This window comes from Pocillopora verrucosa, chromosome 8, assembly GCF_036669915.1.
Source record: "Pocillopora verrucosa isolate sample1 chromosome 8, ASM3666991v2, whole genome shotgun sequence".
Taxonomy (NCBI): Eukaryota; Metazoa; Cnidaria; class Anthozoa; order Scleractinia; family Pocilloporidae; genus Pocillopora; species Pocillopora verrucosa.
In genome coordinates, this window is record NC_089319.1 from 10,178,221 (window position 1) to 10,199,182 (window position 20,962).

The window sequence follows — 20,962 nt, forward strand, 5'->3', positions numbered from 1 at the left end:
TCACGGAGAACTCTCGCCGAGTGTTCGGAAGTATGGAGGGAAAAGCCGAGCAATTATTGACTGAAATTGACTGAAATTACTTGTCTCCAGTCCTTCACTGTTGCGCGACGCGGTTACCAAAAAAGGCGCGCTTTTTGATAACTTCGCGCGAACTTCGCGCGTAGTAATATCCACAGGGAAAGGGAGACATGGGAGACAAGTTTTCTGACACCTTTAGATCAACCTCTTTCGTCTTTGCTTCGGGCTGCACTCTTTCAGGTAAGTAGTCTCGATAAAAGGAAAGTAATCAAGTCAATTCTTTTATTTCTTACGAATTTAAGTAAGTTTTCAAAGGTTTTTCTGGTTAGCCAAACAAGTGGAAGTCATTTCAAAATTCGGTTCAGTTTGGAAGCCATTTCACAGTACGCATTAAAAACTTAAAGCTATGTTTTTTTTAATCGCTTTTTACGAAATTCATTCTATGTTATTTTGCACTAATCATTTCTTCTGATCTTTCGAAACGTCAACGTCTATTTTCAGGCTACCAGCATTTGGTGCAGAGAAATCTCTTTGCGCGGAAAGATCATGTCTCGATCAGTTACAATGTATCATTACATGAGAAGTGTGAAGAAAAACAAATTCAGTAGGCATGGAGCACTGAAGTCGGCAAAAGCTGCATTAAATGACATAAACCAAAAGCAGTCCATGCATACAAGAAGTCCTTTTGGTCTGTTTGCTTTACTACCCCGAGAAATGCGCTTTAGAATATTTGGCTTCACTCCACTTTCCGATCTCGGGCAACTTTCCTTGACATCGAGACTTCTTACGGACGAGGTTGTGAACTATATCCACAGCAAAGACGCTTTACACGCCATTGTTCCAAATATCCAATTCAAGAATGAACAGGAATCATCCGAGCTTTTCATAAACGCGAAAACGGAGTACTGCTGGAACCACTTTAAAGACCTTGGTGAGACTTACAACTGCATCATATTTCAGTATTGGAATAGCCTATAATTCCACTATCATCCTCTCTAAAATGTATTATACAAGCGTTTTTAAATTATGCGCTGCCATTCTTTAAACTAAAAGGGAAGTACAATTTATTTAAACAAAACAAAGTGGTTTATCCAGACCCAAGTATAGCCTGATTCTTAGACAGTCCAAAGTCACTCGCTCAACAGAAGTAAGGCGGATGACTTCGGATCGATTGAATATCAGGGTACAATCCGCTCGTAATTAACGCATAACATTCACGCAAAGACTTTTTAAGAAGTTTTAGGAAATAAAATTACAAAAATTTACTAAAGTTTGCTACCGTACCCACCTTCAACCATTCAATGTTGTACAATCAGAAAAAAAGTGCAATATTGTACGGGGAAGAGGGGGGGAAAGTGAGAGTGTTAGGAGTAAAATTGGGAGGCTATTTCAGATTTTCGCAATCTCAGTGGTAATTTGCCAAAAAATTAATCACTTTAACTCAGCCGTAAAATTATATTTTTTACAGGGATATTACTTAAAAGGGCAACCTGCCTCTTCTCCACTAAAGAGAGGTTAAAGGAAGTCGGAGTAGTTTTGGATAAGGTATGAAATCAAGTTATACCGCGTTCCTATAACTTACCCGTCATAAATGATGATAGAATCCAGTTAAGATCAATAATTCTTACTTTCCCTTTTCTCATGTCGCTGTTTCATCGCAACCGACTTTAGGTCCCATCATCCAAGGACTAGCATTTAATTCTAAACCAGTTCTAATGGGCTGTGTATTTAAGCATTATTTTCTAGACATGCCTAGTTAAACAAGTGTTAAAATGTGATACTGACAGAAATCCTTACAAAAACTTGAGCTAGGCAAATAATCACATGGTATTCTGATATCTGGTGGTTCACTGACCGAGGGAAAGTAAGCAGGATACATGAGCTTGATATGAGATTTCCCGGAGATTTTCCTCTCTAATGAGATTTCCCTCTCTAAGTCATCGTGCGTTTAACAACTCAGTTCTCTACGACAAATTTTGCGATTCCGATATCATGAAATCATGTAAGGACATTTACAATAACACCCAAACTTATTTGACCGTCTGCAGCTCAAAGACACACACTCAAAGATCTGCACCACCCTTGGAAGTGATACCGCCTACAGCTGTTACGGAAAGTTTCTTCACTCCTTTGTTGCAGGATGGGAGGATGATGAGAAGTTTAAAGCCTATCTTGCTATCAAAGGTATAAACCGGCTTAAAAAAGAAAGACACAGACAGACGAACCGACTTAAAATTCCGTTGAACTGTTCCGGTAAACAGGAGACTAACTGACTACTGTTTAGCTTTGGTGGATTAGATGGGGTTGGCAAAAATCGGATAAGGTATCTGAAAACGTTGGGTTCCTAGTTATCGAGGATAAAAAATGAATAACTTTGAAGTGAAGATATTCACTTCGTTTTATGCTCAAGCGAGCCAACGCTTAGATTACTTGCTTTAGAAAATTTGCATTCTTCGTTAACGTTTATCAAACTGTAACAAGCACCCACGGTGAGTTCCAAAGCGTCAGTGTCCAAAAGCATAATTTCCTGCCTCCTCCCTCTAGGTCACTCCTCCCGGCTCTGTTTGAATTTTGTTAACATAGAACCCAGGGCTCGTGCCTGTACTGCTGGATGTAGAGTCCAAGGCAGTGCAGCACCTGGGCGTTCCTCTTCTCACGCACACACCTGCATTTTATTTGACTTCATAATCTTTTAAAGGTGCCTCATGTTTGGATGACAGAATTAGGCAGGTGCTTCGCTCCCAGCCAGGATCACAACCATGGTACGAGAGATACATAAGAGTATTCTGTCGAGAGATATTCTTGGACAAGGCTAGCGATCACACCGAGAGAGGATTCTGGCTTTGCAAAATACTAAAACCATGGCCCCTTGTTTTCCAAGCCCGACTAATTTACATTCTATACGGACCCGTCAATGATGAAAACGGTAAGTATTTATTAAACTGTCTTAATATTCACTGATGACGATCCAAAAATCTCTGACTAAAAATTGGCTCCTCAGGGCCTACCTATTGTTCCGTCGCTTATGATTTTACCAAACGCATGAAATTTTCCTACGACAACCATACTTTGTCTTACCTGGTTTTAACATGTGGACTTATAATTTGCAGGAACCATAACGACAACCATACTTTGTCTTACCTGGTTTTAACATGTGGACTTATAATTTGCAGGAACTGTCGCCTGGAATGTGTTACAAAGTTGTCCAACTTATTTTGGCGTTGAAGACGCCGAACTAATGGACCTTGCAGACGCCCTCAAGATCTTACATGTGTATTGTGACAGCAAGGACTGGAACGAAGATGATTTTATCAGCGTGTTCGAGGAATTAACCGGTATTTGCTTTTAACAGTACAGTACATGTCTGTAAGTGAATGGAATTTGAAACATATGCTATAGGCGCGGCTTGATTTAGTGTAACCTTTGAGGTACGCCTCACACCAATTGATCAACATCTACTTTCCGTTTTTTTTCTCTTTGGGATAACCGTCAATCGAATTTGATATCTCACCGCGTTAAAGCCTTTGGACTGAGCAGTAGTATAAAAATGAATTCAATCGCATAGCGTTGCGTTGAAGCTGCCTTTCTTTAAACAAATTAATGCCCCTTTCTGTTTTCTTTAACTTCAGGTACGCCGTCTGACTGGTGCTTGGAAAATATCGCCAAGCTGCTAAAACTGTGTGGAGAATCAGTTTGCTTTGAAGTGCTAGGAAATAAAGCTATGAATGGGAGAGTCCATGAATTATCATACTTAGGTTACTACCTTGGTCAGGTAATGTTTCCATGGTATTTAGTCAAAGAAGTGATTCTGTAACACGTTTAAATAGGTTTGTTGTATGGATGTTGTTTGCAAACTTGGACTACAGTACTCTGTATTTCTTGTATTCTAAATATCACAGGTTTTAGGACAAGATGACATGATGTATGGCAAAGGGAATGGTATTCAGTGCTTTTCAAACACCATGAGACAAGTTCTGGCTGTCATGCCAAGCAGCAAAGATCAAGCTGCCTTGACATCATCCTTGTTCAATGTATGGGAAGAGAACATACTAAGCCTTGGAGAGGGACTCCAAGAAGACCTAGGTACTTAATACAACAACTATTACATTCAAATGTTCATTTTCAATATAATCTTAAAACAACTTCCCTCAAACAAACAAACAAACAAACAAAAACAAGTTCATTTATTGGAAATAAATTGTTACCTCAAAAAGTTAAAAAAAAAAAAACAAACAAAACCAAGTACATTCATTGAAAAATGTTAAGTAAAAAAGTTGATTTTGATCATTTACTCCAGTTTCACTCTTAAATAATTGAGATAATGTAGATTACAGGGAAACAAAGAGGAACAGGAAAAAACTTAGAGGGTGGATATAGGAAAAAATAAGTTTAGTTGTGAATTTTTTTTTTCTGTAGGACTCCCCATATTGATCTGTTTGCTCACTTTATTCCACCTCTTTTTGATTGCCCCTCCCTCTGGGAGCCTGAGGCAGTGCAAGGAAAATAATCATGCCTGATAACCTAATGAGTCTTATAAGGGGTCTTGAAAACCAAAAGTTTAGAAGAAAAGTAATCATGGAAATTAATATAGGAAATTAATATAGGAAATTCTGAAGCTAAGGAAAAGATATTTTCAGTCTGCACAAAGTAAAGAAACCCAATTAAACAACAATTACAGAGTACAATAAGAAAATTAATCATACTTAGCAATAATTGACTCTGTTTTTTATTTCTAGATGTTACTACCCCAGAAGAGCAAGAACAGGTTTTTGCTGCAAGTATACACAACCTAACTAAAATAGCAGCAATCTTTCTTAAAGAATGTACAGTAAAATGAGACCTCACAGAAGAACAGTTCTAAAGATCCTTTGAATATCATATTGAGAAAAAAATAAATTTATAAAAGATTTTGACATATTGCATTGCATCTCTAAAAATATTAAAATTTACATTTTTTGTGAAAATTTATTGATGGATACCTTAAAAAATGTTTAATATATTGTTAATAAATACTTTGTTTATGCTTTTTTTCCTTTGTTATCAATGTATCCTGGTAATATTACTCAAATCTCAAGACAATAAATGTAATAATTAAAAATCATTAGTGATTTTAATCACAACAAGGTAATAACAACCCCTGTATTGGTTATAAAATATTATTGAAAGTAAATGTGTCACCTGCCAAAGAATTTTTTTACTTACTTTTTATGTACCGGTACTTGTAGGGATTTGCCTTTTGGAGTCCATCTCTTTAATTTAGCTTTTCGTCACAAAAGTTTCATAGACCCTCCCTTAAGAGTAACTTTTCACAAGGTTTGTTACTCTTCAACACTAATCTAAACATGTGCCCAATGTTTTTATTCATTTTGTTGCAACATTTTACTCATTTTAGGTGTCACTTTAAAATTCATTTGTGAAGAATTGTAACTAACTTTTCACAATAAAATTGCATTTACAAAATAATCCTCTTGCCAATTTTTTCCATGTTGAATACATTTTTGCAATGATAAATAACTTATGATTATAAAAAAATACTTGTGTGGAACAGGACCACTATTATGCATAAAAAAGGAACTGACCGGATTTCCTCACTATGCTAAATTATTTCCCTATGAATAGTTGGTTCAAATCTACTAAAACAGGTTTAATCAAGTTTCCAGATTTGTTTCAATAGCTCATGAAAAAAAATAATTTATAACACAATAGTTTCTTGCAATTCTCCTGTTTCATGAATGACTGGATCAAATTAATTCCTTACATGAATTTCCTATTACTTTACTTTTGGTATACTAAGTCATTGGTATATTCATTGTCACCTTTCAATCAATTATAACACCTGACATCCAACAACTCACAATCTTAATTTTAATTAAATTTATTCAGTTAATCCCATTATGTACATTCAGTGTCAGTTACCTTGACTAAACGCTATGCAGACTTAAATGATAAGACGAGACAGGGAAATAATTGCAATGCAGTATTATCAATAATTTTTGTCACATGTACAGCTTCAAGAAACTAGGGATACCATTGTTGATGAATCTATGTGAGCCATTACCTCCCCCCCCCCACCTCTATTCCCCTCCGAAAAAAAAAACTGGCATGCGTCACAAGGTAATGACGTGAAGTATCAGCACCTCTACCTGCAAAAGAGGGACATAAGTACAACTTGAAAATGAGGAGAAAAATGGATGCTTACTACGGGCCAAAACCGTAATCAGAACTGTCAAGCAAATCCAAATTTTCAAATGAATTATTGCTCAACTAAGGAGATCTGAAACTCGTTTGATGTAATATTATTTGATCTCTCCAAATTTGGGAGACGGACGAGACGCGACGTGATGCAATGTAATTTGCATAATGCGTAGGAGCAAGAATTTTGACAGATCGCGATTGTTCTATTACTTTGTTCTGTTCGACATTTTGTTTTGTTTAAAAAGTTAATTGAAACTACAGGTGTTAATCAACAAAATGTAAGGTAGAAATTAACAAGCGCTAATTTTGATTTGTAGCCTTTAAGACGCAATAAATTACTTACCTAAGTGTTTCCGGTGTCAGAGAGATGATTCAGTTGTTTCACCAGGATATCATGCGGATCAAATAACTAGTAACCTTTCCTCGACGTGAAAACAATTTCATACCCAAAATTCATGACTCTTCGAAAAACGAATGTTGAAAACCTGTATGTGCCACCAATAAACTGTAAAATTTGTTATCTCGCGATGACAACTGTTCTTGACAGCCTTCAATTGATAAACAAGTTACGCGGGTATTACATGACAAGAGACTGTTTGTGTTAGTGACGTCACTGAGTCAAAATATACTCAGTCGAAACTATCGATCTTCGGGAACCTCTCGACGACCTAATTTGTTGCTGCTGGTTCAATTTCTCGCCGACTATTGAGTAACATGGGTGGTAAACCTGATAAAGACAGAAAAGACAAGATAATCGAGGATGATTTTGTGGATGTAGAAAAGTTTTCAGGACGCCACGATGAATTCGGCGAACGGAAAGGTGAAGGAGCGTATTTCTTCGCTAATGGGGATATTTACGATGGAGATTGGAAGAAGGGCAAGAAGCATGGCTATGGAATGTATACATATGCAAATGGTAAAAGGTATGATAAATTTTCTGGGCGACGGAAACATCGCAAGAAAAGTCTTTTGCGTTAAATTTTTGCCCGGCTTTATCTTTACTTCCGGTAGTACTGTTTCGAACGCTTCATTGTCCTTAAAGAACAATACACTGCTCTTTGAAGAATTGCGTTGCGGTGTAATATGCTGTTGTTTAATCTATGGCCTCTCGAAGAGATCTAACGTCGAAACTTGTAAAAACAATACATTGCAGTATTTTCCTTCTTGGTAATATCATCTGCCGAAGATACGCTATACCATCAAGAAATTCGCAAAATGTGCCCGACTAGACAGATATGATGATGAAGGGCTTTCGCCGGAAACTCGGAACTTAAAAACACGAAAACTCCAATTCTCAAAGTTATAAAGATCATAGTCCTTTTCAAACGAATGTCACTGAATGTAAATTTAAAATTTGTAGTGTGCTTGTTGCTTTTTGAGATCTCTAAGCTGGCTTGAAATCAAGCAAAATGACTGTAAATTACAGGATTACCCACGGTCTCATTGCAATTGTCATTGCTAATCAGGCAGATAAATATTTTAATTTTGATGAAAAGAATAATTCTGAAATTCGTTAATAATAGATTTCACGAAAGTTAAAGTCGTAGAACAAAACACTCCAAACGTATTTTCTCGTTCTCAAGAGTGTGTTAGAAGAGCAGTCACTACTGAGATTAGGAATTTATTTCGTACCTTTACTCAACTGGAGAGTGAATGGGAAGTACAAAAATGTTCTTCTCTCCAAGAAATCTTGCGAGTGATTATTGAGACGGTTAATTAAATTAGTCACACTAATCAGTCTTATGCCTTTCAATAAGGAAACTCAATATTTCTTAATCCATTTTGATTATCTTAGTTGACGCTAGACGGCCTGTCACACAATCTTCGTCGAGGGGTGCACGGCAGCGTCACGTAAAAATTACTTCCAAGGTTCTTTTTACTTGTTGGTTGCTTTTCAGTTTATACCGTCTTAGTAATGCACATTCCTTCTGTGTGTAACTGAATCCAATATTTTGTTTTCTTTAAGCATTAAAGGATGGTTTTACAAGGATCAATTCATAGGATCAGAGCCAAACGAAAAGTTAAAGAAAAAATTGAAAAAGAAGAATAAAAAATGTGAAAAGGATGCCGCAACGCTTCCTCCACCAGCAAGTATTGCTTTGTAAGTTTATCTCAAGTTTCATTTAATTTTTATTTTGATAACATGGTTCTCTATAATTCATAACATGCAGGAGCCTAATGGACTCTTTGAACATTTCAGTGCAAATAATATCAGTCACTTCCGCCATTTGAAAAGGGATTTTAAAAACTACTCGAAATAATTGAACTGTCGTTTTCAACAAAAGGAAACACTTGAAAACTGCATCAGAACTATGTAACAATCTGCAACGACAATTTTTGCGTAACGTTGCTGCAACTTTTCGTGGAACGTCACAGATGGGTGAATTCCAGAAACTCGCAAAATGTTGCCAAGTGTAACAACATCTTTGCGATTTCTATGGCATATTAAGGTCCGTGTTAACGGTTTCAACATTTGCTTCAACATGTATTCAACACTTTGTTGAACCAAATGTTCTGTGCGTTTGAACAGGTCGTCCAACATTGTTGAAAACATAAACAAATGTTGAAAGTTTGTTGAAAGCGTGTTGAATCACGTCTAAATCGGTTTAAATTTTCATTCAACATCGATTCAACTTTTCCTTTGTCGTCCCGCGTTGTGATTCAACTTTAGTTGAACGAATGTTGGTCAAATGTTGAAACCGTATAAACGGGCCTTTACAGTAGTTGCCGTTTTAGTATAAATTGAACAAAAATGGTGCAACACCGGTAATGTTGAATTCGTGTCCCCCTCTCTTCAAAGAAATGCACCTTTATCTTAAGAGGGCGTTTGGTGGAATCATGGCACCCTTGGATTCGATTTACAGTCACTTATTTTTCGCGTTTTTCGTGTGTATTGACAAAAGCGAACGCGAGGAAAGCGCGAGGAGAGCGTGAGGGACGGGTGCAATGACATCGCAATGGGCGAGCGTGAGGAGAGCGTGAATTAGGGAGCGCGAGGAGGGAGAGTTACGCGCTTCCCTCGCATTTGCCGCTTATATGATAACACGCAAGTATATGACAATGACGCCTGTTTCAAAGGCTAGGTTTGCATATTCCATTCAGCAATTAATCCGGAAGACTTTGAAAAACGAGGCTTGCATTGGATAATATGATTTGTCCAGTCATCTTTTGAGAAACCCGCCTAATTATTGAAGTTTGCTTCCCCATAGTTTCCAGCCTGATGAGAGTGACTCCAAGCCCTTCCCTACAATTCTTAAATCCAACAGCCTCGAAGACGTTTCAACAGCCGGCCGGCACGAGCCTGATGGATTCCGACGGACGAAAAGTGAACGCCGAGCAAAGAGCGCCTTTAAGAGAAATTACAGACTTCCCAGCAAAGAAGATGAAAAGATGGAGAGGAAGAGGAGCGTGAGGCTAAGGCAGTCAATCCGCGCCAAATATGGTTTGCCAGTACCTTCAAGAAAAAATCCCTTGCTTAGTGGTTCTGACTAGGATTGAATTGATATTAATTCCCAAATGCATTTATTTATGAACCATTTAGATATATATAAAACGAACTGAAATTAGAGCGCGGTGATTGGTCGTTGCCTCTGATCTTTCGGTGTGCGGGCGCATAGCTAATGTCTCAGAGAATTTTTAGAATCAAACCAGTTTTACTGGGGCTTTTTATGAGCAAATTAAAAAAATCAAACAAATCAAACAAGCCCACAAAAATACAGAAAAAGGGAAAGAGTCTGAAAAACCACGATTAATATTATCTTCACTTGGAGCCTTCAAAAATCCCAGAATCTGGAGCAAATCTACAAATTGTCGAGCCACAGAGCGAGTAATTAACGTCACTTATTTTACTTTCTGGTCAGGTTCTAGAACAAATCGATCACATGCTTTGTGTCTTTGGTTGTAAGAATTTTGATTTCAGATAAAAACCCTTTACCTCCGTTGGGTGGGTAAGATACGAATCCGTTTTGATCTATGAGAAGATCTCGGTTCCAAATCTTTTCGCTACCTATAACACAAATTTCTTCTGCCAGGATAACTCACTCCTGGGACAATAGACTAAGGTTTACCTTTTTATATAAACAATGCGTGTTAATAAAAAATGAGTTTTATGACTTTTACTTTAAACGAAACATTTTGTCAACATAACATGAAAATTGTGAGATTAAAAAAAAAATACAAAGAAGGGCCACAAAATGCAAAGGAGGCACCCTGCAGTATTGGACGAAAAGAATATGTATGTATAGTTGATATATAGTCTGGGTAGCATTAAATAACAAACAAAACGTTAATTGAATTCTGGATTTATTTGTTATTCACATCCCAACCATCCCCACTGCCTAGTGATACAATTATTTAAACGGTATTTAAAAAATTTACGTGTGTGGTTTTCTCGTGAAATGTCATATAACTACACTACAAGCACTTCCCTTCTTTTCGGCGAGGTCCGTCGCGCGAGTCAAGAAAATAAGCGAGGAAAAAAAAATAAAAGTGGCGTTAGTGCACTGCGCGGATTTCTAGGAGTGCGCTTTGCTGACATCAATCATTTTTTCTTTTTCACTCGCACGATAGTCTTCGCCGAAAAGGGGCGACTGCTCGCAGTCTACCGTAAAGGTAGAACTTGACAAGACAACGACAACAACTAACGCGTGAAATCAACGGGTCGATATGCGAGTTAAAACTTGGGAACACCTGGGCGCATCTGTGTTCTTTGCAGATGACAGCACGAAACCGTTTCCCATACAGTAAAGACCTCAGTAACTCGGGCTGACTAATGCATCTAGTAATTCCAGTGAGCAGGACGATGAATTCCGAATCGATTTATCACAACTTAGGAGAGTTTCACTCAAAGGGAGTATGTTTGTAACCGATTGATTATCGTTTAACGTACAAATGGAAAACATGAATATATATTATATATTTGACTTCCTGAAAAATAATTGTTCCCCTCCCCACCCCTGTAATAAAATACTCTTTAAAGAAAGTTACGTACTAGTAATCGCGTACCCAAATCCTACCGCTTAGCCGTGGAAGGTCTGGGTGCGAGACTAAATTACTAGGATCATTTTTGAAATTTTAATTCCTCCCCAAGCAGGGCGGTTACCGATGAGGTTGGCCGCCACTTTATGTTCCGGGCCACCACGAAGCTGACTGGACTTTTCTCACTTGACTCAGCTGCCGTAAGGTAGAACAAACAAACAAACAAACAAAAATCACACATTAACGAAACAGTCATAATATTCTGAGTCACTTTTGGCGCTGTGCAAAACTACCCTCAACTTAAATGAGACGACAAAATATCAATTCTGTCTCAAAAAAAAAAAAATCGCACAAACATAAAAGGTAAAGAGAAAAGGGACACGGGCAGCAAATGACGATCTTGTATTCAATGCACAAGAGGCCCTCCTAATTTTACCAACGCTTTGAGAGCAAGGTACCCCACAATGGACCTGAGTCAGTGGTGAGTACGGCTACCGTGCAGATAGACGACAAGTAAGCCCTCTCTCCTAGCTTCGTTCGCCGCGCGAGGCGAGCGCAAAAGTACGGAACGAACCATAAGTGGGAGGAGTAGCTTCCCTCTAGTTAGCTGAATGCGCACCCCCCCCCCTCCCAAAAAATAAATAAATAAATAAATAGAACAAAAAAGAAAACCCAAAAAATGACTTGTTCTGCGCGTTAAACGGAACAAATTGCTACGTGCTTTCTTGTTTAAATAAAAAAAAGGGAAAAAATCAAAACGAGACGATGCTCTACACATTCCTATTGTTGTTATATTTTTCCAAGGGAAAGATGTGGAAATACCTCTTTGGGACTGAATTCCAAAACGGTTGCTATGGCAGTGATCATCTGCTGTTTGACAGAGTAACTGGTGCTCATCATAAACCTAAGCACGATATTCTTAAGGTATTCCAAGTTGGCACTCTCGCGAGATCTGAAAAATAAAGCAAACGAGCCTTTATTTAGTAGCAGTTCGTAATTCAACTTGTTAAGCGGATATCGCACCCTTGACGTAAAGTTTCCTGGAAATAACGCTGCATCTGCCCAGCACGTTAGTTTTATGTTTTGGTAAAAAGTGAATGAACGCCCCGCAGGTTTACAAAGTGAGTAAAAATCCCTTTCAAGGATGTTTGCAAGTTCATTGCAGATCACCCACCCATCCCCTCTCGGTAGAACGACACTGTGAGAATAAAAGCAACCAATAGATGCACATCTCTCTGTTATCCAAGTTACGATTATTTTGTCGTAAAAAGGTTTATTACTTCCTTCCCAGTTTTTGTGTCTCCTTTTACTATTACCTTTTGGAAATACTGGGAATGTTTGCACACTACATCAATCTATGTTTTACATTTACGATCCACTAAGAAAGGACAAAACTTACCTATCTCTTTCCAGTTTTCTGATTTCTTCCTTAAGAACGTTGGTTTGATCAATCAGCTTTTCACCTCTTTGAAAAGAAAACAATCAATGTTGCTTAGAAACGCTTACATAAACAGGATGTTTCGGGATATGCTGTCATAAGGTTAGTTTGCTTGCATTCGCTCTACAGTTTGTTCAGAAACACACAAGCCAATAGGAGAATGCAAGACATGAAGTCATTCTTAAGAAAAATATCGTGCTCTTCAAGAGATTTAACACACGTACCACCATTGAAAAAAAAAAGTACACATAATATTATCAATGGGGCTACCTGGCAGGAAAGAGGAATAAAATAATCCTATGGCAAAGGGTTCAGTGCAGTAAAAGCCCAACTGACTTAGTAGCTTACTGCAAATGCATGACTAATCTCGACCTGCGACCTAAAAATTTACACCAACCTTAGTTCAGCATCTCTCAGGGACGCCTCCAACTCGTTCTTCTGACGTCGTATCGCAACGCTTTCTGCATCCCTTCTGGCTTGTTGTTGAGCGTAATGTACTAATGTGCTTTCACTGTTGCTAACCTAAAAATCACGTTCTATTCAGTTCATCAGTTTATTGGGAAACGTAACAGAAAGGAAAATAAAGAAATATCGTGTGTTATCACAGAACTCGAATGGTCATTACTTTTGAAATGTTCTAGATTTTAATAATTCCTTGCTCAACTAAACTAATTTTGCGGATGAGTTAAACACACGTACCCCAGAAGGCTTGGATAAAAGTTGATGAACAGCTACATCCGCATCGGAAGACTGGGGAGAGTCCAAAGTGGCCTGGGACCCACTGCTCACCTCCACAAACTTTCTCGGGTAAGAAAACACTTGCCTTGTTTTACCCACATTCTCTACTGAAGGACTACTTGAAGGACTACGGGTTCTCAGCGTCTCAATCTCTGAATCTTTTTCTGCCACTAGCGCAAGAGTTCTTTCCCTTTGATTTAAAACCTGTCTTTCCAGTTCCTCAAGTCTTTGTTTGTAAACAGTACTTGTTTCTTCTTGTTCACGTTTGTGTTTCTCTTCCAGCAATTTGACTTGATCTCGTAGGTTGGAGATCACTTTTTTATGATCCCGTTCCTTTTCAAGGCCCAGATCTTTTAACTCTTCAGTTTGCTGTTCTAAATCCCTGTTACGTTTCTTTAATGCTTCCAAATTTTCCAACTGTTCACTTAGTTCTTTAAAAGATTTGTTCTTGTGTAAGGCTTGTGTTTTTACTTTATACCGTTCAAACTCTTCTTTCAGTTGGCGCAGCTCTTGTTCACAAACCTTGTGAGACGGGTCGTTGGCAAAGAAGGACTCTAACTCTGACTTGCTTAGCTCCTCTAATTTTGAGAAGAGAAGAGAAAAAAACAAAATATCAAAATGATGTTTACCCACTCCTTACCAATCCATCGAATTGAAAGAATCTGAGAGTTGACAACATTGCTTACCCAGAAACCCTTTAAACCCTAAAACAGTATTCATATTTTCCAAACTCTTCTCTCTAAATTTTCTTTGGCAATGACGAGGAGAATTCGTTCAATCAAGATTTTCTTTAGTTGGCGACCATTTCCACTATTCTCATGATGTTAATGAATGATTCAGAAGTATTTCAGTGAGGAGAAATTAGATGTTCGTCACTCTTAGGGTTTAAAAGGTTAAACATTAGGCATCTCCTTTGGGAAAGCCTCACACACTAGGCAACAGAATATTCAAAAACGTTTTCAGAAATCGTTAAATGGAAAGACAAAGCAAGAGAAAAAATTCAAAAGCAAATTCAAAAGTGGGTCAAAATCATACCTTCATTTTTCCCCTGTTTAACATGGAACTCAGTTATCAACTGAGTACCTTAGTAAGGGTTAAACATTGTAGAGCGTGGCAAAGTGAAGAGGCCCTGATCCCGTTTCACGCACGAATTTTAGAAAAATTCACGCTTCACGTGTAGTATTCACGCGAATTTAAAAGAGAAAACCTCAGATCTCACCTCACCTAGCCTTACTGTAAAATTCACGCTTCAAGTATCAAATCTGTGCTTAATTTTGTGCTCTTGTCTAGAAATATTACTTACCTAAATTCACTGGTGTATCAGAAGAATTAAGAGCAATCTTGAGTAATCCTTTCAACTTAAAAACTTGCTTTTTCAAGTCCTCTGGTGTTTCGTTTTCTCTCAGTTCCTTTTCATTGTCTGGCATCTGATTCTCATCTATACTAAGCTGTCTTGATAACGTGGCATTTTCTGAATCTAGTTTCTGCAAGCGATCTTTCAGTTTCTGTATAGCTTGCTGGTCTTGTAGTCTGAGCTTTTCATAATTGCCAACAACTTCTGACAACTCAGAGAGTTTCACCTCTGTTCAGCAACAAAAAATAATGAATTAAAGCAATAAGGATTCTGAGAATGTACAAATACTAATGGTAAATGTAACAGTTATGTGAAGATTATTATAATAATTATCATCATTATTATTTATAGTATTAATATTATCATTGATTAGATCTATTGACAAAGGATGTACCTATATTTCTCATTTTCCTTCACAAGAAAAGGCTTCAATATAAAATAACCCCTTTTTCCTCAAAAATATTACATGATTGTACATGTACTAAAATGGATTGTGATTTATTTTTCTCTGCTTTGGAGTTGGAATGTGATAGTGTTCAAAGTTGGCAAAAAAAATTTCTCTCTTCATAGGACATTTGCTCAACCAAGTCTTCATTTTAAACAGAATTGTTCAGCTGTGGTCTATGCCCCCATCCCCTTCCACCTCTTCCTTGCCTCTTGAAGTCTCTATGACCATAAATAGGAAAAGGTGAGGGGAATGCAGTCTGCTTAGGAGTTAGAGGTAGTAAAGTACCCCATAAAAGTCATTTAATTCATTACATACCCAAATCTGCTACTCTACACTCTTCTAAACTTGTAATAATCCTCAACCTTTCTTCAGCATCATTGGCTCTCTTCTGCTCCCTTATGACAGCCTCAGCATTTTCCTTCTTCATCTTGGACATTTCCTCTTGCAACTGAATCAGTAGGGGTGAAGGTCTTGTGGAAGCTTGCTCTGCTTCCTTCAACCTCTTCTGAACTCCTTGTAACTCAAGCTGCAGCAAGGCAATCTGACGTTCATATTCCTCTGTTTTGCTACCGGGTAACTTTTTCGATAGTACAATCTGTTCTTTGGCATCTTCTAACTGTTGTTCAAGATCTTCCTTTGTGGAGCGTTCTGTAGACAACAGCATTTGAAGTTCACGCAGCATGAGGACATGGTTGTTTTGTTCTTCTTCACGAGCTTGCTGTTCATGTCTCATGCGCAGCTTGAGCTGTGGGCAGACAAATGAAATTGATCATGGATTGATTTTTTTTCTTGACTACCTTACTGCATCGCTAAAAAATTTACATATGTCACTACATACATGCTTAGTTACATGTAAAAAGCTACATGCCACTCCTGTCAAGTTATGTCATTATAAATTGATGTCACAAACTGCATCTGAAGAACGCCTTTTTGTGCAGCCCCTAATTGTTTAAACAGACAATCAAGTGATGGAAAAAAAGAGGAGTCTGTGGGACTTCACTGTGCCACAATGCCCAGGTTACTAAAAACATTAAAGTTTTGGCATCAACTGTTGTATGTTACACACATTCAAAGACAATCTTGGAAAAGGTAGGTTACTCTTTTGGAAATCAAAACGTGTCATAATTTTGACTATTATTTTTGATGGTAGGGATAAAAATATTCAGTTTCTTTGTAGCATACTTCTTCCTTCAACAGAGAAGCATTTTCTTGTACAGACCTCTTGAAGTTGTTCTTCAAGTGTTTCCACATTCTTATTCAGCTTTTCTGTTTCTTCTGCATACTCTGTAACTTTGGCCTCATGTTCTTGCTACAATTGTTAGATTTCAAATAAATACAAGATGATGCTTTAATCATGGAGGACACATTGGATGAAATAGTTTTAAAGAAACCATTTAGTATCTTGATGCTTGCCCTTTTGTCTTACTACAGACAATTCATGAGTACTTGTTGACTGACTTAGTGTAATTTACATGCATGTTACACTCTTGTGTGTATTTTTTATTACATGTGGGTGAGTGCAGAAATGTACAGTGTGTGTGTTTAGCAAATGCATGTCAAAGGAATGTAATGCAGCAGTTCACAAGAGCAGTAATGTAGTTGATCTTCTTCCTAACAAGACTGTGAAACACACAAAAGTGATAGGTGTTCAATGTATCTAAGAAGCCCCCTTAGATATGTCCCTGCACTTAAGGATGTACACACCATCATTTTCTTTTTATCAGCCTGGTAGCTGGCTTCCATCTTTGATTTCTGCTCCATAACAGTGGCAAGTGATGTTGTAAGAGTCACTATCTTCTCTTGCAGGGTTTCCAACTCACCATGTTTAGACGAGTTGTCTTCCTGGTTTAAGAAGACAAGACAAACTTATTACAAAATTAGAAGTATAGCTCTTCAATTTGGACACAAATTCAGACAGATATTATAAAGATGCATTACTTGACTGAAATATAACTAATTTTTCTTTTGACCAGAGTGCACAGACTACTCAGTTCTCCTGGTGAAATTCTATCATGCAATAGCTGTTGTTTGAGTGCAAAGCCATAAGGAATAATCATCTCTTGATACCAGGTTAGGAAATTTATCAATTTGCAGTTAATTCATAAATTTCAGCACTAGCTCAGTTCTTCTTGAAGAAAAAAGAGTCTGTGTTCAGACCAAGTTGCCCATCCAGCAAGAGCTTATCCCAGTTTCTGCAGTATGAACCCTTTACACCCTAACATCAGTATTCATATTCTCTGCACTGATCTCTATAAATTTCCTATGAGACTGACAAGGAGAATTTGTTCAACAATCAGGGGCTTCTTAAATTGGTCATTATTTCCTCTATTATCATGACCTTTGCATTTGATTCAAGGTGATACTGTAAGGAGAAATGATAGAAGATAGTCACTCAATGGTTACACTACTAGGATTATTGCTAACTCCAGGATAGTTGGCTTGTGCTCATTTATACTCCTGGCCTTGGTTATTCAAAGGGTGGATGACACTATCCACTGGATAAATTGCTATCCTGTGGATAGTGTAGTATGTATTGTTAACAGTTATCTGCTGGATAGTGATTTATCCATTGGATAGCATTATCTACCCTATGAAGAACTGGGCCCTAGGTGGAGAGAGGTACTGTAAGAGAAGGGTATCTTGCCCAGGAAACAACATAAAAACCTGCCTAAGTCTCAATCCTGGACCTCTTGACCTGGAATCCTGTGTATTAACCCTATAACTCCCAGAGGTGATTGATGTGTAACTTCTCCCCATAATTTACAAACATTTTCCAGCAAAACAGGTGATGAGAATATTCAAACCAATCAGGTAGAAGTCATAATCTTGATTGAACACCAAACCCTTGTAACCTTTTTTACAGAGAAATGCATAGCAGCCAGATGGGAGAATTAACAACTAGATCTTGGGAGTTAAAGGGATAACTGTGAAGCCACAGCATCTCCCACTCAGGTCTAGTTAAGTGTTGATTAAGTGTTTGTTAAGTGTTCAATCTGTTTGAAAATATGGTAACTAAACTTACACAAAAAACAGCTACTTTAAAGGATAAATTAAAGCTCTTTTCAGGACTAATCTAGCCTATTAAATTGCCTTACATTACCAATTTTTACTCTTGGGATCAAACAATTAAATATTTAACAACTAGTCACTGAAGTGGAGGTGGCTGGTGGTAGATATTTAGTGAGCCGTGAAGCTGCAAGTTAATTATCTACTGCTAGCCACTAACACTGAAGTGAATACCCTGCCCTAAAAGTTTCTTTAATATATACTAAAAGAGTGAGATAATATAGCACAGGAAGATGATTTTAACTCATTTGTCACTGCAGCCATTAAAATATTTCTGGGTGCAAATCCCATGTGAGTTGCCCAGAGGTGAAGAGCAAAGGATATTCCAAGTTCAAGTAGCCAATCAAAGTTTGCCTTCAACACAATCCACTGTTTTAGTATTTAGTAATGCATCACATCAAACCTTGTCAGATGGTAATTGACTTTCATCATTTCCTTCATCATCCTTAACTGCTAGGGGATGATCCAGCACCTCTCCTTTCTTAAAACCATCTTCTCCCAAAGGACTTGCTAGACCACCACTCTTACTAGCCTTATCACTACTGATTTCATCTTTGACAACTTCCTTCTGATCTCTGCTATAGGATGGTTCATTTCTCTGACTGCTTTTTGTAGGCTGGGTGTTACCACTCGTTAAAACCTTGACAGTGGCTTCTAATGCTTCTTTTTCTTGTAACAGATTCTTGTAGGCACGGACAACATCTAAAGAGAATATGGGAATAGTAATGTTGTGGACATTGGTAAGAGCTCTCAAACAGACATCAGCCTGATTTAAAATTACGATTAAACAACTTATAGTGAGAACTTCTTTTTTTGTCCCAAAAGGGATGAAAACCTCAAGCCAAACTGGAAAGATCTTGAAACATTAACCATTGCTCTAGCAAAGCACTGTCTGCTATAGAATTCTTATCATATAAGTTTAGAGAATTTGGTATTAAATCAACTAGTAATCCCCTAATTTAAATTTTTCTAAATTCGTGTTACTTTTCGGCTTGATATTGTGTTGTTATTGAAAGGAGAAATCTGTCCTTGACACTAAAGGGAGTGGTAACCAGTCAAGTTGCCTGAAAGTCATCTCACCTAAAGTCATGTAACCAGTCACCTGAGTCATGTTGCCTAAAATGTAAGTCATGTCACCCGCAATAAAAAGGAAAGTCACCCAATGCAGCAAATACTTAAAAGATCAGACTTACAGACTGTAAATAGGCTATATAGTTGAAAAATCTTTATCACTAAAGCACTGTTTGTTTGCGACAATGCCATGAATACAATTATCAGAATGGAAATATGTTTGAGTCATGACTCTAAAAGTGTTGTTTGTTTCTAACAACAAATGAAGTGTTGTTCGTTTGGTTCTAGCATGTTGTTTCATACTCAAGGACATTTCATAAACTTAAGAAACTTTATCAATCAAGAACTGTTGGTTTCTAACTTCACCATGAAGACTTTGACTACACAGAAATCTATCATATAATCAGAATTGAAATACATTTGAGTAACAACTGTAAAAGCGTTGCTTGTTTATAACAACAAAGTGAAGTATTGCTTGTTTCTATAACAACAAAATGCAGCATTGCACTGTCTGTTTGGTATTCACTTGTATCATACTTACAAACATTTCCCAACCTTGAGGAACTTTATCACTAAGGTGGTGTTGATTTCTAACAACACCACAAAGACTTTGAATAGACAGGTGTTTTTACAAATGACAAAAAAAATTGGGCAACTTGACTTTTTGTTTTGGGCAATGCAACTAAATTTTTTGGCAACATGACCCAGATTCTGGGCCACATAACTTCCAGCGACTTGACTGTAAATCATGGGAGTTAAGGATTACAACGTTAAATACAGTCAGTCTTTGATAACCCCTGCCCAGAGCATATATTTCAAGCAGTTTCAGCTCACATACTGAAAAATTACTTATCATCATTGATGACCTGCATCACAAAACTGCCTTAAGAAAATGGGCCCACATTATCTTAACAAGTATATTTTAATTGATCTTTGGTTTCATACATCACCCTATGCTTGATACTAACTCAGCTGTGCTTAATGTCTTTCCTGTTTTGGATTCATGATCTTATATCTCGTACATTTAACATTATCTATTCTGCTCACTGTGCCAAGCAATGTTGTCACAATCGCTGCTGGTTAAATCAATCTTGGTATTTTCATTAATTTTACTGCTATTCGCTGCAACGAATTGCACTTCGATACAATACGACACACAACGTGATAATGTAATTACATGTACTAATCGATCACTGCCGAATACTCATTCACCTAAACATATCATTCTAAATGAAACTTTAAAACATTTCCTCACCTCTAAGTCTTGTTTCATAACGATTCTGTTGCTCTTTCTGTGCCTCTACAAGTTTTATGAGCTCAAAGCGTGATTTTTTCTCCATATAAACACGAAGGATTATTCCTTAAAATATTTGTACTGACTCCTTTAGCATCATACTTCGCTAGCAGTTCATCGCCATTTAATAGGGAAAAGTCGGTCACTTGTAGACCCCACGATATTCTTAAACTATCATATGTCAACGGTTTGTTTTTTTGACGAGAAGAGAGCCCTACACCAGCGACATGAATTCTCGGTAGGAAAATTGAACTATCAGAAGCGTTCGACACGTATGTTTACATCACTTAGCGCGAAAGACTGGGTCATATGTGAATGTAACATTAAACGAAAAGAATCCGATGCCTTCTCGTCACGTGACGA

The 20,962-nt window shown here is 37.5% G+C and overlaps 3 protein-coding genes across 3 annotated transcripts; 2 read left to right on the forward strand and 1 right to left on the reverse strand.

The window, feature by feature from the left end:
• Positions 1-159: 159 nt before the first annotated feature.
• LOC131778909 (F-box only protein 47) lies at positions 160-5,023 on the forward strand. The gene is made up of 9 exons (XM_066171445.1): positions 160-258; positions 520-949; positions 1,487-1,563; positions 2,067-2,202; positions 2,717-2,944; positions 3,192-3,353; positions 3,648-3,790; positions 3,918-4,101; positions 4,755-5,023. Exons 2-9 carry the CDS (start codon positions 565-567, stop codon positions 4,853-4,855), a joined length of 1,416 nt encoding a protein of 471 aa, XP_066027542.1. The 5' UTR covers positions 160-258; positions 520-564; the 3' UTR covers positions 4,856-5,023.
• Positions 5,024-6,765: 1,742 nt separating this feature from the next.
• Positions 6,766-10,481, forward strand: LOC131778959 (radial spoke head 10 homolog B-like). The gene is made up of 3 exons (XM_059095452.2): positions 6,766-7,136; positions 8,180-8,314; positions 9,423-10,481. Exons 1-3 carry the CDS (start codon positions 6,928-6,930, stop codon positions 9,703-9,705), a joined length of 627 nt encoding a protein of 208 aa, XP_058951435.2. The 5' UTR covers positions 6,766-6,927; the 3' UTR covers positions 9,706-10,481.
• A 33-nt stretch (positions 10,482-10,514) lies between these two features.
• LOC131778958 (GRIP and coiled-coil domain-containing protein 1) lies at positions 10,515-20,885 on the reverse strand. Its single transcript, XM_059095451.2, has 11 exons — positions 20,561-20,885; positions 18,638-18,936; positions 16,873-17,010; positions 16,388-16,477; positions 15,484-15,913; positions 14,670-14,948; positions 13,328-13,944; positions 13,026-13,150; positions 12,590-12,655; positions 12,013-12,142; positions 10,515-11,385 (listed from the first exon to the last, which is right to left on the reverse strand). Exons 1-11 carry the CDS (start codon positions 20,643-20,645, stop codon positions 11,335-11,337), a joined length of 2,310 nt encoding a protein of 769 aa, XP_058951434.2. The 5' UTR covers positions 20,646-20,885; the 3' UTR covers positions 10,515-11,334.
• Positions 20,886-20,962: the final 77 nt, after the last annotated feature.